Source organism: Paroedura picta, chromosome 2 (assembly GCF_049243985.1).
Source record: "Paroedura picta isolate Pp20150507F chromosome 2, Ppicta_v3.0, whole genome shotgun sequence".
Lineage (NCBI taxonomy): Eukaryota > Metazoa > Chordata > Lepidosauria > Squamata > Gekkonidae > Paroedura > Paroedura picta.
The window spans coordinates 127,847,451-127,863,254 of NC_135370.1; the positions used below are offsets into that span (position 1 = coordinate 127,847,451).

General features: G+C 43.2%; 1 protein-coding gene across 2 annotated transcripts in view; it reads left to right on the top strand.

The window, feature by feature from the left end:
• Window positions 1–8,848, top strand: part of SMOC1 (SPARC related modular calcium binding 1) — a 117,943-nt gene extending 109,095 nt beyond the window's left edge. For both annotated transcript variants that reach the window (XM_077322616.1, XM_077322617.1), the window contains exon 13: window positions 841–8,848. In XM_077322616.1, coding sequence (XP_077178731.1) covers window positions 841–857 — 17 coding nt within the window. In that variant the 3' untranslated portion in view covers window positions 858–8,848. The remainder of the gene's footprint in view (window positions 1–840) is intronic.
• The last annotated feature ends 6,956 nt before the right edge of the window (window positions 8,849–15,804 follow it).

The window sequence follows — 15,804 nt, forward strand, 5'->3', positions numbered from 1 at the left end:
CACTGGACAGCTCTCCAACTAGCTACCCTAACATCACAACTAATGTCCTGGAGTTAGTTCGAAGAAAAAGAGTTCTGTAGAACCCTTCATCAGGCAGATGTTACAAAAGGGAGGGGGAAACCAACTCAGGTCCTGATCTTAAAGACCTAAACGTACCAGCCTTTGATGCTGGCTGCTGGCAAATCCCAGTTTGAGTGCTGTAAGTGTTAGGCAACAACACTTGTATTCTTGGAAGAAGCAACAAATAATGTAGGTTTGCCTCATATGAAAAAAAAAAAAAACAAGTAAGGTCCAGATATCGACCCAAACTCATTGGAGACTCACAGTTCCCTTTGTAAGCTAAGACAAAAATGAAATTGTTTAATATTCTTTACTATGACAGTGGTTGTGCTAAATTTGTGGAGGTTCACAAAATATATTAAACTGGGTCACTGGGTCATTGCATAATCACTCTTTTCCTAGGTTATTTTAATCCGGAAGACAATCTCTCTCTTTCTTAACTGGAATCAGGTATCCATAAAGTAGAATGTTGTTTTAAGCAGCCATTTTGGCCCATGCAATAATAATTTAAAAAATGTGTAATAACTTTGATAGTGGCCAACCCATACTGCAGAGTCTATACTTGTATGCAATCAAGATTAGCTCACCACCTATACTTTTTGACAGGCACATTTCATACTATGAGAATATTAGGAAGAGGAATAACTAATCTTTTAATTAGGAAACTCACTTGTACTCTGTACATTAAAACCAACGTGATTTTCCTTGGAGTTCTCACCTCTTCCTTCTCCCCTCCCTGCAACCGTTGATGATGTTCTCCTTGCCTTTTCAAAACTGCAGTAGGTCGTCTTGTCTAAGAGCCGATGGGAAACGTGACACAACCAAATGGACCCGCCCGCGGAAGGTCAGGACACGCTGCCTCCAGAAATCCCTCGTGTGGGACTGGCAACATCCAGTGTAGCAGAAGTGGCCACAACAACCTTTGCACTTTCTTCTGAATTGAAGCAGGGTGGAGACAGGTCTCGTTCAATGCCATTATCTACTAGCTTGGAGAAGAATTTCTGTTTAAGGCCAACATTACATCTTGGAAAGTAAACGGGACAGCTACTGATCATTAAAATGTTTGGGATTGCCCAGACTCAAAGAAAGAGACGTTTCATATACTGTATATAAACTTATGTAAATTGTACAGTGGTCTTGTGCTGACCTGAATGTGACTGTTTTGTCCCTTCCTAGGACTGTGATGTGGCACACAGGAGGCTGAAATTCAAAACAAGCATTCACTCCTCACTTTCCTGCTCTCACGGCAATTGTTTAAAAAAATGGCCTGTTTTACTGAACAACTGTCTACATGGCTGAATCACTGTAATGAGCACTAGGTTGGGCTGCCCTTAAAGACAACCCTGAAACAGCAGCAGGCTCAGAATGTAGCAGACTGATTAGTGTCCTACCTTGCCCATCTTAAACTAGCAACATTGATTCTGAATCCTATTCAAGGTGCTGGTTATGTCCTTTATAGCCTTTATCGCTGGAGCCCACATAACTTAATGATCATCTACTCCAAGGACTCTGTGAAAGCTCTCCAGGCCTTTCCCCTATATCCGGCCCTAATGGAGCTGACCTTAAGCTACTCCCAGCATTGCCATGAAATCAGGTAACCAGATGCTTCCATTCACCTGGGGGTGGTGTTCTTGCACGGTTACCATGCCTGACAAAGGAGACAGAATTTGGATGCCTACTCCTGCCTTAAACTGCCTTCTTTCTCCCTCCTCCAGCTCTGGGGCTCCTCAAAGTCTGAAAAATATTTCAGGGGCTGCCTCACAGTCAAAAGGTTGAAAAGGCTTGGTTTCCTCCCATAAATCTACTTATGCCAGCTCCAGGCTCCCCCTTGCTGGCTGCTGCTGACTTCAGGTAGCCTCCCTTGTAGCTGCCACTCTGTGAAATGAGCTTCCAGACAGGATTAGAACAGTGTTGTCATTAGATACCTGGAGGCTCTGCAAGGACATTTTATTTGCCAGATATTTTAATAAGGTATAAACTGCAGGGATCTTTTGGAGGGAGGGGATATTGGAGGTTTTATTCTATCACTTTTCAACTGTAGATTTTAGCTACAATGTGCAAGCCACCATAAGCCACAAGGAAAAGCAGGATAATAGATATTTCAATAAATAAAGCTTACAGAATTTAGCCTCATGCTGGCACCAGTGCGGTTACCTTTGAATCCTCTCTTACTGTATTGCAAAACTGTTAAAAGGTGAGTAAGAAACTGAGATGATTGTACCATTAAGATAGGCCACATTGTAGGCGTGTGAGGCTAATGCATTCTCTGGCCTATGTGGTACAGTGGACAGTGTGAGTTAGTGTTCACAGAGCATTAAATCTAGGCTAGTTTCAGATCTCTGAGTGCCTCACAAGTTTGTGGCAAAGATGAAATGGGATAGAACCATTTACTCGGAGAAGAGCAGCTTGCAAGTGCTGCTAATAAGTCATGGAACAGAGACCATACAATGCTGGTCTGCTATTGGCAGCCCTGTTTTATCAGACTCTGTAGTCTGTGGAGTCCAGACTCTGCGTTAAGGTACATTATGCCATAAGAGCTTCATGGGACTTGGTTAATTTAGGTACCCCTCATGGAATCCCCACCGTTTTCTGCTGATATCTGGGGACTTGGCAGCACTGCTAGCAATAGTTCTTGGAAATGGGACATCCCAGTGAGCAGACATCCAGATGACCATAGAGGGTGTTCTCCATTGTCACCCAACCTGGATAGCCCAGGCAAGCCCGATCCCACCAGTTCTCAGAAGCTAAGCAGGGTCAGCCCTGGCCAGCACTTGGAAAGGTGGCCTCCTGGGAATAGCAGCGTGATGATGCAGAGGCAAGCCTCCTCCAAACACCTCTTGCCTGGACAATCTCAGGATTTCCTGGGTACTTGACACACATTATTATTATTTTTATTATTTAATTTTTTTAGACCGCCCTTCTCCCAATAGGTCTCAGGGCGGTTTACAACATAAATAGTTAAAACACAATAAAATCCCATAAAAACCCCAATTAAAAGTTACATATAACATATAGCGGCAGTGGTCACAATTCTGATCTTAGTTCAGCCTGGTGGAGAGAGTAATGTTCAGAAGAGGGTGGCACCAATACAATAGATCTAACCATGATCTCGATGTTAGAGATCTCAATATTGGAGGGGATCCTCTGATGGATTAGTGGGAGAGCTGCCCTGGCCTCAACATGCCATACAATAAATAATAAACACCACAAATAGCAGGTGATTTATACCATTTTCAGCTGGGAGTGGTTGGGGGGGGGGTAAGTGTTAGGTGGCAGCTTTATACACTGTGTGTGTAACAAGTGCTGTTAAGTCACACGCTTGATGGCCCGAGCAAGGGGCTTGAAGGGCCAGTGAGAAGCAGAGGTGGTTTGCCATTGCCTGCCTCTGCGGCTTCTCTTCCAAGTACCGACTTTGCTTAGCTTCTCTTGATTGGATGAGATTGGGCTGTACCCTCCTTCTGTACCCTCCTTCTGTATGAGATTGGGCCTTCCCTCCTTCTGTATACAATGGGAGTAGTTAAAAGATATCACTTCTTGATACTGTGCCTTGGTGGTGCGAAAGCAGGAAGCACAGAGAAAGTATGATAGAAGAGGTGGGATTTATCATCTTTTTTTAAAAAAAGGAAATTGCCGTTGTACTCCAATTTTTCTTTGAAGCACATGAAGGAGCTCTTGTAGGTTCTGGGGTGATGTCCCAGCCAGAAGGCGGCTGGTCCCACTCCTCCTGAATCTTACTGTGCATGGACTCCCACGAGGGATTACTGAGGGATTCATACGTGGTAAGAGACGGGCTTCACGGGCATCCTTTCTCCAGCACCTGCGAAGCAGAAAGTGAGGGGAAGGAAGATGGGCTCTTTGGAGATGGAGGTGATAAGGCAGTTTTGCAAAGATGTCTTTTTCACGTCTTCCCAAACTTTTTTGTGTGTCCATGTGAAGGTTGTTTGTCTACTTGCTACACTGGATTTAGAGGTTTTGTGTTACCATTTGAGTGTCCCAGTGGGGGACTCTGGTTTGTTTATTGTTCTGTATCTGACACTGGGTCCTCCCCCCCCCTTCTTTCCCTGTATTTTTGTTTAAGCATCTGTCTGTTGAGGTGAGATCTGTGAGGGGGGGGGACCAAAATCAGGAAGAGCCAAAGCAAAGGAACTTCAGGGCCATCGCTTCACTTGCACATGTTCTGAGGGGCCCTGTTTCTTGAGCTTGGTCACTTCCTTGTGCTTGCTAGTTACTGTGTGGCAAGCAGATATGCCTTGAACCTCCTTGAAGCTGCAACCTCACCATTTGCCTGCATAAGTTGCACGTTTAGTCATGAGGGACAGTTTCTTGTCCAGAGTTAGTTACCTATTAGTGCCCATTAATGGCAGATTAGCATATTCAAAAGACTACCGCCTTGGCTGGATACCGTTTTAGCATTTATGTGGCATCTTCAAGTGTTCAAAGTGCACGTACATATATTTTCTCCCAACAACCAAAACAGGTATTATTTCCCTCATACTGCAGGATGGGGGGGGGGGGGAGCAGCCATCTTAAAGCCTGCGTGGGTGAGTTCATGCCAGGGACAACATTTGAAATAAGTAGCCCAGTCATTTAGCCTCTCTATCCTTACACTTATTAATCATTAGGCAATGGTCCACGTGTGTGGAGGGGTATAATGCTTGCTGAAGATCTGCTTCTGACCTGCACCCCTCATGTCCCCCCCCCTTTAAGCTTTACAGCTACTCTGTCCTTTGTGTGGTCAAGGGGCTGAATGACTGCCTTAGTCGATGCTCATCTCAAACGGATGGGAGATTGTGAATTGCTTTATTTTAGTGCCCTTCACTACCAGCAGTCCTCCTAAAAGCAGCAAAGCAATCAATACTGTAGCAATACTTCAGAGCCAAATGCAAGTCTTGATTGGAACTCCCAAAATTAGTACGCCACCACTTCTCTATGGCAATGCAGCATTGCGTGGCAGTCTCACTCAGTTTCAACAACTCCCAAGATATCAATCATATCATGACAACCGTTGCCTTTGCTCCACAATACAGCCTTGTGTAGCCTGGCTCCCTCCATATTCTTCACATGAAAGCTGGATCATAAAAATAAATGATTTTTTTAAAAATTCTGTACAGAGCAGGGAGACTTCTAAATGGGTAGAACTTTAAGGCTGACCCCAAAACCTCGCTTAGATATTTGTTTTGAGTGTGTACCAAATTGCTTCAAATGTACATTGTAAAGTAAACATTTGTGTCATGGAACAATAGCACCCATTGTTGGCTTCTGAAGCCTGTCACATACAACGGATGTGGTACCTCCGTGTTTTATTCTCTAGATTTCATCTCCTTTTAATCCCAGGGTGTATTGTATATGTATTAATGCTTTGCTTAGAATATAGTGTAAAAAGAGGATGTTGCCCATCTGACCCTGTTGTAGAGATGAAGAACTTTGTAAGGAAATGTGTGAGTTCTACATTCGTGCGCAGGGTTGACCTGTGAACCTTACAGTTTGACCTGTGAACACTGCAATGGGTTCCCCTGTTATTTAAGAGCTCCTTTTGAAGTGCTGTGGCTTACTTATTTCAGAAACAAGATCATGCAACCTGAATGGTTACTCCATCAGGTGTCTCTGGCTCATGGGCTCTCTGGCCAAGCATTCTGTCGGCACCAAACGCCAAATCAATATCTTTCAGGATGAAAGGCACCATGCTGTACTAGATTCTGGTGGGTAGCTGTGCTCATCTGAAGTAGCTGAACAAAGTTTGAGTCCGGTGGCACCTTTAAGATCAACAAAGTTTAATTCTGGGTCTAAGCCTTGGTGTGCAAGCACCTTTAGTCATGATACTTTAGTCAAGGTTACACCTTGAATAAAACATTGCTACTGGACTCAAATTTTGTTCGGCTGCTTCAGACCAACAAAACTATCTACCTGAATCTGTCACTATGCTGTACTGTATATTCCTAGCTGTTCTCTCCTGTTTTCTGACTGTTTATGCCAACAATTGTCTTCCTGAGTTTACATCTCAAAAAAGTGAATGTTTCTGTATACCAACGTATTTAAGAACTGTGCGAGACAGTTGTATTTTGAACGCCAACCAATTATAGAGTACATTGACCAAAAGTAACATTTAGCAATCCAAGAAAAAATTAATTTGTTGTGGCTTTTAATTAAAGAACTATAGTGCTATGTTAGCAAGAATACAGAATTCTCAATATCTTAGGAAAAATATAACTGGTAGGGTTCTTTGTAAAGAACCTTAGATAAATGAGTCATTTAAATTGCCACAGACATGTTTTGTTAAACTTGTCTTATGAAATTCCCTTCACATAGTGTCAAAGAAATGCTATCATTATAAGAAATCATGGATGATACTGGGTGAATTGCAACCATGCAGATTCTTAATTTCTGAGTGAGCTACGAATTTTGACCAAGACAGGCAGAAGAGAATTCCATCTAGCTTCACATAGATCTCTGCAAGAGGCAGTATATGTCAGGGGATAATAAAATTGATCTGGGTCTTGGCATGCTCGAGCCCATGTACATTGGGTGCTATTTTATATGAATATACTATATATGTTCATCTTTCACAAATGGAGATGACATGTCTGTATGGGTGACTTTCAGACATAATATTCATGCATAATCTCTCAGGAAAACTGAAATGTGCAAAACCATTCTTAAAGCTTGATTTGAACATAGTATTGTGACCATTTGAAACACTAGAACATATGGCCAGCCACTTATGGGCAACATCAACCTGGCTAGTGTAGATTATTTTTTGTTTGGCAGTTTACTTAATTACAGTTACAGGATCCATCAGCAGAATAATGCAAGCAAATTAATATAGATAATTGCATGGAGAAAACAAGCAGCATTGAATACAGCAGTCCAGCAGAAGTTCTTGTTGTAAATGAGCATTACCGGTAGGTGGCTCTGCTGTTTGCTTAATGGCTTAATTTGGTAATTTAATTTTAGATACTCCTGTTTTTGCAACAATGTAATATTGTGTAAGACAGAACCAATCAAATGCAACTAGCTGGGAACTGCAGTTTTGCACAGAGTATACTGTTGTATTAGCTAAGTTAATGCGATAGTCAAAAACATAGAGGATGGTTCCACTTCAGCTTACATTAATTGATAGTAAGTACCCTCCCTCCAAATCTAGAAACTAGAGAATTGAGATTTTAAGATTCAGTACATGCATGGCATAGCAAAATGTTGTATGTAAAATTTTGATTATTTTTATATCAGGTCATTAATGCTTGCTAGATTTGAACCAGGGTGTATAGATTCCCATTCAGGTTGCAGGACTTTGGGGTCCTGTATTTGTTCAGATCAGAAAGGCAGTTTTATTAAGGGATTTGAATAAAAAAGGAGCAGGTTTTTAAAACATTCATTCTTTTTTTGCCATAATCAAGAGCATGGAATGCAAATACAGTTTATTCCAAGTAAAAATTAATTTCTTGTAAGATGACAAAGGATCTTTCTTCTCTTGGACCTGGAAAATGTTACCCCAACATCATAGTTAAAAAATGGAAATATTGACATTAAAATAAAGTTGATGTTATTTGGCACCACCTAACATACTTTGAGACGTCAGAAAGAAAACTAGGGACTGAGTTCATAAGATAAAGTTGTCTCCATATTGAAGATTGACTCTGGGACACAATCACTTCCCTAAAGACACCTTATGAATTCATGGCTGCGCTCACATATATGGCCTCACAGCCCATATGATTAGCCACTACCCCCAATAAAGCAGCCCCCTAATCAGAAAGAACATAAGATATATTTCTGTCTAGTACCATTTAACCTGCATATCTGGCATATTTGCTAACTTCACTAAATGTGTAAGAATGGGCAGTTTTCACAATGGAAGAAAATAAACATTGTAGTAACAGGCTTGGTACTTTTTAATTCATTCTGAAATTAGAGGGTATGCTTAGAAGTGATTAAGCTTCAAATGATAACACATTGTTCAGGAAGGAGAAGATAGATGCAAAAGGATCTCTCTAAACTGGGGAAATGGACAGCAATGTAACAGATAAGTACAGTAAAATGAAGGGTAGAGCAGCACAACTGGAACAAAATAATTTTACTTAAAAACAAATAAAATCTAATCTATTAGTGACTGACCAGGAACAGGATTTGGGGGTCATGGTGGACAGCTGAGTATGTCTAAGTATGACATAGTGGCGCAAAACTTCATTACTTGTGATTATTAGGATAGCTGAAAATTAAATTATGTTCTAAATGAGGCTGCTCTTGAAAAATTTTTGGTAACTTCAATTGAAACAGAGTGCCCTAGCCAAGATGCTGACCAGAATAGGTCATAGGAATCATATCACTCCAGTTCTGGTTCATCTAAACTGATTCCTAATTTGTTTCTGGTGCTGGTGAAGACATTAAAGCACTATATGGTTCGGTCCAGCATACTTTAAGAACTATCTATGAACCTACTGTCCCCAACTTCTGAGATTAAGTCTAGCAACCCAGTAGGGGGCCTTCTTGGTTGTGGCATCAAAGTTGTGTAATTCTGCCTCTGGAGATATTTGTCCGTTCTCTTCCACCACTTCAATGCACCAGAAAATGAAGTCTTTTTTGCTTTGTCTGGTATTCCCTCAATTAAATCTTTCTGTCCTATGTTTTAATTGCAGGGTCTGTGCTCTTATTTGTATATTTTACATTTAAGATTGGTTTTATGGTAGCTGTATAATGTTCTGCTTTGATTTTTTTACCTGTCTTCGAGGCCCTGACTGGGCAGGAAGGTGGAATATAAATTCTGTAAATAAATAATAAATAATTGCTGGTATGGTTGGGTACTTGATTGGAACTTTAGTGCCACTACATTTGGGAATACTATTTATTGAAACTATTTAATTATAACTATTAAAACAAGAACTAGCATGAAAACAACATTAAACAACCTAAAACAATACCCACAAAACAACATTGAAGTTAGAAGCAAACCATAAAAATAGCTTTAAAATCATGACACACTGGTCAAAGGCATGGGTAATGAGGAACATTTTGGTTTGACAACTAAAGGACAATAAATTAGTTGTCATGCAAGACTCCGTGGGTATGAATCCCCTGGTGGTCCCAGGTCCCTGGGATGTGTGCCTGGCCTTGACCAGGGCCAGGGCCTTTCCGGTCACCTGCTGCATAGTTTCTGTAGGTGGAGGCACAGAAAATGTGGCTTGGAAAGAGATTTTTAACTGGCAGATCAAACAGTACAAGGGGAGTCCTTCTTCCAGGGCAGTGAGAGTGGGTTTCCCCGTCTCAAAAACAAATTGTAGAGTTCAAAAAGATTAGAAATATGAAATCCAAATATGCAGTTAGAGCACCATTTCTATAAGGAAAGGCTGAAATGGAGATAGCTTTTTTAAATTTATAAAAGATGACTAATGGGGGACATGAGGACAGTCGGGCTCAAAAAAAGAAGTACTTCTTTATACCTTACCTAATTAGGAAAGTAGGAAAGCTATGGAATTCACTCCCACCAGATGGACTGGTGGGCACTAGCTTAGTTTTTAAAAAAATACCTTAGACAAATAAATGGAGCATAGCTCTCTGATGGAATGATCCTGCTTAAGCCTGCAGGCCTTAGTCCATTCTGCCCACTTCAAGGGGTTACCAACACCTGCAGAGGTTTCCCTCTCTTTGCTATCACCTGCCCTCTATTTAGAATTGCCTCCTGAGAGGGTCAGAACTCCCCCCCACACACACACACACACATACACACAATTGAAACAGAAATTGTTCTGCACTTGATTGGGGAAGCTCAGAACGAGGAGGGGAGCCAAGCACAGCAGGAGCCTCTTTCTTCCTTTTCTTGAATGAGTGGGGAGGGGGGGGGAGAGAGGATTGGAGACAGCAAAGGAGAGGGGAATAAATCCAAGAGGCAAATCTCTGCTGAGATAAGTTAGGGCTTCTGGAGCGCAGTCACTTTAAGACAAGCCTTACAACCGGGAACCAGGAAGTCTTTGAACTGACACCCTGGCCAATCAGGGAAGACTGCTTTGCTCCAAGGCACAGAGCAGTGAGTTAATTCGAAAAAAGCTGTGTTTTCAAATATCGAGGGTTAAATCCACTTCTGGATATCATGGGGGAAACATAGGGTCGCTCCGGATCAATCATGCATGTTGCAGAGGGAAAATTTAAAGCGCCCAAAATCAAAATGAAAATTGAATTCAGTGTAGACGGATGGGATTTATTCAAACTGGGAATGGGTAAAAAGCCAGACTACACCCTGGTCTAAAGTCCTCCAAACCTCTGTATCCTGTTTGTAGGAGGGAGGGAACTTAACTCACTCACGGTCTCTTAGCTAAATCCATTTGCATTTGTTAAGAGGTGGCTGAGATGAGCCTGGAAAGCAATTGACTGCCTGGTTTACCCAGGCAAGAAGGGGACTCTTCAAATGCTCAGCTGAAAACTCTACAGAAATTCTTCACAAGGTCTATCAAGGGTTATTGGCCAAGCTTGTTAAATGGCACTTTCATGCTCACAGATACTATGCTATTAGTTGCTGTAGGCAGTAGAGTAGGAAAGCTGCTGTGGTTCCCAGAAGCACCTGGTTGATCGCTGTTGGAATCAGGCTCCTGGAATAGAGGGACCAAATGTTTGATCTATAACTTTAAAAGCTTTGGTTTTGATTCTGAAACGATCTTCCCAACTATGGTGGTTCTGCCTTAAGAGAAGTCCTTAAAATTCAAGTTGTTTGACAAGTTTTTTCCCCCTCTTTTGCTTCACAAGTAAATTCTCCCAAGGCATAGTTCTGTTCACACTTTAATTTTACATTGGTCTTAACACTTGGCTTTGATAAATTTACTCCCTGTTGTCACAGTGATGCAAGCATGAGGAAGCAGAGAGTGAAACACCATCCTCTGAAGTCCCAACATCAGGATTGTACTTCCATCAACAGGAAAAGTTGAACCCTTAGGAATGGCAGCATTTATTTCACCTTCTCTACTTGATGTACTTCAACTTGAATAGAATTGGAGAAATGCTTCTCTCCAGTTAGAAGAAGAAGAAAAAGAGTTGGTTCTTATGTGCTGTTTTTCTTTACCCAAAGGACTCTCAAAGCAGCTTACAGTCTCCTTCCCTTTCCTCTCCCCACAACAGACACCCTGTGAGGTAGGTGAGGCCGAGAGAGCCCTGATATTCCTGCTCGGTCCGAACAGCTTTCTCAATGCTGTGGTGAGCCCAAGGTCACCCAGCTGGCTGCATGTGAGGGAGCAGGGAATTAAGCCTGGCTTGCCAGATTAGAAGTCCACACTCCTAATCACTATACCAAGCTTGCTCTCCAGATAATGTATATTTTGTCCCTGATTCAGCTAAATTAGCTAGGAGGACTAAATACTATGGAAAGCAATAAAGTTTAGTTAGGCATGCCTGACCAATTATATTGTACTACTATTATCATCTGAGGATTCTAGAGTGCTATACATCTTACACTCAAAATTCACTCTTCATTATGTCATCCTAAATGGACTCTTAACATCTTGGTCAACAACTGTTGTATGTTGATATGTTAAACTTGGATCTACTAGAGAAGAACTAGTTTTCTAAATGCCCCTATGTGTGTGAGAAAAGTGAACATCCTTAACACGCCCGCAGCGCTGCGGGCGCCGCAGACTAAATAATTCGTTAAGCCCTTGGGGGGATTGCTTTGTCCGTGATGAGGAAGGGGCCTGATTGGCCCCTTCCTCCGGACAGACCATCGGCCGGGCCAATCGGCAGGCGCAAAGTGCCTGCCAATTGGCCCGGCCGATCCCCAGCCTGCTGACAAGGAAGCTGCGCGGCTCGCTGTTGCTCCCTTGATGGCGGCCTGATGCGGTGAGAGGCGCAAAGAGCTTCTCGCCATGTCAGGCTGCCCACAAAGGGAACCGGAGTGCGGCTGCTGGGGGCTCCCTGCCCAACGGCCTGACGCGGTGAGAGGAGCGAAGCGCCTCTCACCGCGTCAGGCCCCCGACAAAGGGAGCCCCCAGCAGCCACGCGGAGCGTGACTGCCCGGGGCTCCCTGGTCTAGCGCCCGCTGTATTTAGATTACAGAGGGCTTGATTACTAGTCATTAATAACTTGAAAGTCAATATGTTTTACAATGAGAAAGCAAACTTTCTCAAAGACATGAGATTAATTCCAACCACTTAATGAATAGAGTTGCCAGATGGTTTCAAGGAGGGGTCAAGGTGCAAAACAGAGTGAGTTGTTCCCCTCCATGCTTCCCCCCCCCCCGGAGAAATGTTTTTCTGCTCACAGTGAGTGAGAGAGTGAGGTGCACAGACATAGTCATAACAAAATTTAGTTAATTGGAAAATGCTGGCCATTTATATGTCCAGTCTTTCTCAATTTATTTCCCAAATTTAAAGACCAAATGCCAGACTGTCTGGTTCGAACCGGATGGCTGGGAATCCTAATGGGGAATCAAGCCCTACAGGGAAAGGCCTACGTGCATGTCACCTTGAACAACACGGTGTATGAACTGCCTGGCAAAGGTATTCGGTATAGTACATATCCTGACAAAAATCTGTGAGTTCTTGTGAGTGGAGGAGGGTAGTGATGTCTAAAGTGAGAGATTGGTACTTAGTGTGTTCTCATAGTCCCTCTGGAATATTTGTTCAACAGAGTTGACCCCTCCTACCAAATTCTGGAGCTGTGATGTGGGTCATTCTGACTAAAAAAAAATTCTGCCGATAGTCTGACTCTCAGAGGGTGTGTGGAACACATATCTGCTCTGGAGCTAATTGGTCAGGGCTCCCACCCTCCCTTGCAAACACACACACAGAGACAGACACACACACAGAGACTCCCTTCCCCCCTTCCCTCCAATTTCCCCCTTATCTGTGGTTTACCCAACTTACCTACCTCCCGAGCAAACACACAAACACACACACACACACACACAATCCCTTTTCTTCCCCCTCCCCCTTCTTGTTTACCTTCTTACCCTTGGGTCACCTTCACCACTGCCTTGGCCCCTGCTGGCTGTGCAGGTGCTGGCTGGGGCCCTGGGGGCAGTGTGGCTGCAGCCAAAGTCTGGGGCGGTGTTGTGGCTGCTGGCTGGGCCCCTGGGGGCAATGCAACCACTACTTTTGGCCTTGGGGCAGTGCAGACTTCTAATTTGGCGAGCTGGGTTTGAATCCATGCTCTCCCACATGCAGCCAGCTAGGTGACCTTGGGCTGATAAAGCTGTACTGTCCAAGAAGGGCTCTCTCAGCCTCACCCACCTCACAGGGTGTCTGTTGAGGGGAGAAGAAAGGGAATGCAAATGTAAGCTGCTTTGAGACTCTTTTGGGTAGAGAAAAGCGGCATATAAGAACCAACTCTTCTTCTGGTGCGTTCCCTTGGGTGGGACTATAGACGTCCCACCTGTATTCACATCCATTTGAGGAGGCTGCCACAAGATGTTCTGCAACAATAAGCACTGCTTTGTAAGGAGTCACTGGAGAAGTTTCAGCAAGGCTGGGATTGCTTCTTGAAATACCAATAAATAAACAAACAAATAAATACTGATATTGAATTGCCAGCAAATTCATAGAATCGTAGAGTTGGAAGGGACCTCATCAGTCATCTAGTCCAACCCCCTGCACTCTGCAGGACACTCACATCCCAATTGCTCATCTACTGTAACCTGCCACCCCTTTGCCTTCACAGAATCAGCCTCTCCGTCAGTGCCTTTTTAGCCACTGAGTCACACTGCTGACTCATGTTCAATGTATGGTCTACTAAGACTCCTAGATCCTTTTTGCACATGCTACTGCCAAGACAAGTCTCCCCCATCTTATATTGGTGTATTTGGTTTTTCCTACCTAAATGCAGAACTTTACATTTGTCCCTCTTGAACTTCATTTTATTCAGTTTGGCCCACTTCTCGAGCCTATCAAGATCATCCTGTATTCTGTTGCTGTCTTCAGTTGTGTTTGCTACCCCTCCCAGTTTAGTATCATCTGCCAATTTAATAAGTATCCCCTCTAATTCTATGTTAAGGATGAGATTGTCTGACTAAAATGCACATTCCCTCGCTCCCTTCCCCCCTTTTCCATTTTATACTGACTCCCCCTACCCCATCTTCCTTTACCTTAAACTGAATAAAATTATAAAAGCACAGCTTCTAGAGAAGGCTGCTGTAGAATGGGAAAGTGGGAAAGATTAAAAATGGAGATGACGGATAAAATAACTCTTTTTCATTGTATCTTGACAGGAAAATTCAATAGCGTCTAAGTTTTAAAATTACAATTGAATACATTTCGGCCTTTTCCAGCAGTCATGGGAATGCAGTAATGGGAAATATGTCACCTTTCCAATTTCTGCTTGTTGCGCAGTCATTAACGGAGCACTCGCTTCAGAAGCCATAGTACATATGCAGAAAGTGCCAACTTACCCATGGAGCCAACAGTTTGATTCTAGTCCTATCCCAAACATTGACTTTCCCCCTAGCTTTGCAAAAGGAAGCACTCAATACTTAACACAGCCTTCTGCTGGGTGCAAACGGCCGTAGCGACAAGCCTATTGCTGCACTGCAAGCCTTGGCAGCAGGTGGGGAAACGGCCGGTCCTTGGAATTAAAATGCTTTCTACCCACCTGGCAATTTGGCCTATCAGTAGTGAAAAGTGGCTGCCAGCAGGTGAGCTTTTCTACTGCAGCCTGGGTGTGCCGAAGGAAAAAAGACGGTGGCTTCTTTTTAAGCTGGTTAATATAGTAAAAAAAGGTTAGCTCTGAGCTGAACTATAACATTTCCTAATTAAATTAACTCAAGTAAGCTCCTTGTGCGTTGGAAGAAAGGGGAACACTATTTCAAGTGAGGAGCAAAAGTGAACGGATGCTGCCAGCTAGAATGCTGCCTAGGAAGAAGGATGAGGGAGGGTGGGAGCTGCAGCCTGCAGCCCAAGACTCCAGTTCCTGCTTGCATTTCAGCTTTTCGGCTGGTGGAGCAATTAAGGTCATACAGCTACACCTGGGATTAGGCTGCTGGACTGTTTTAAGGGAGGCCTGATTGCTCAGCTTTTCTTACTTACAGGAAGGATACTGGAGAAAAGGGAATCCCAGCTAATGTTTGCACACGTATTCAGTCATGGATCTGTCTTAGCTTGTGTATGTTATGCATGCCCCATATTTCTTCATATCCTAGGAGCAAACTATTCTTACAAACAGGCCAGAGTGTTATTTATTTATTGAGGAAATGTTTGTTGCCTTTCCAGGAACCTGCCTGAGGTGGCTTACAAAATAAAAGTAATAAAAACAAAATATCAAATGCAGAAACAGACCACATAAAACACACTACAGTAATCTGTAACATGTATGTAATCAGATAGAGAGGCCAGGCCCCCACTTTGCTGTGGCTTCTCTCATTCTGGGTGTTTCAGAAAGTGTGAGAAATTCCCCTCCAAAGCAACCACTTTTGTGGCAATCTTCCCTTCTGGATGCTCCCCCCTGCACTTCCCCCTTGCACTCACCACGACCAGGAAAAATGTCCCAACATGCTGATGTCACCTGGAAGTGACATCACCATGCCAGGGTTGTCAGGGAGTGACAATCTGGATTTTGGGCAAAACTGTATGGTTTGAGGCCAATTTTTTCCCATAGAGTTTCCCTAAAAGCCAGAGCATTGTTCCCAGGTATCCACCATGAAGGCATCAGTTCCAGGTGATGTCAGCACATCATATACTCTTTTTTTGTATTAGTAAGTGCTTGGGGGAGGAGCTCCCAAAGCTCACCCACATACACACACCGACAGCGTAGTGGCGCCTGGCAACCCCAGAAATCAGA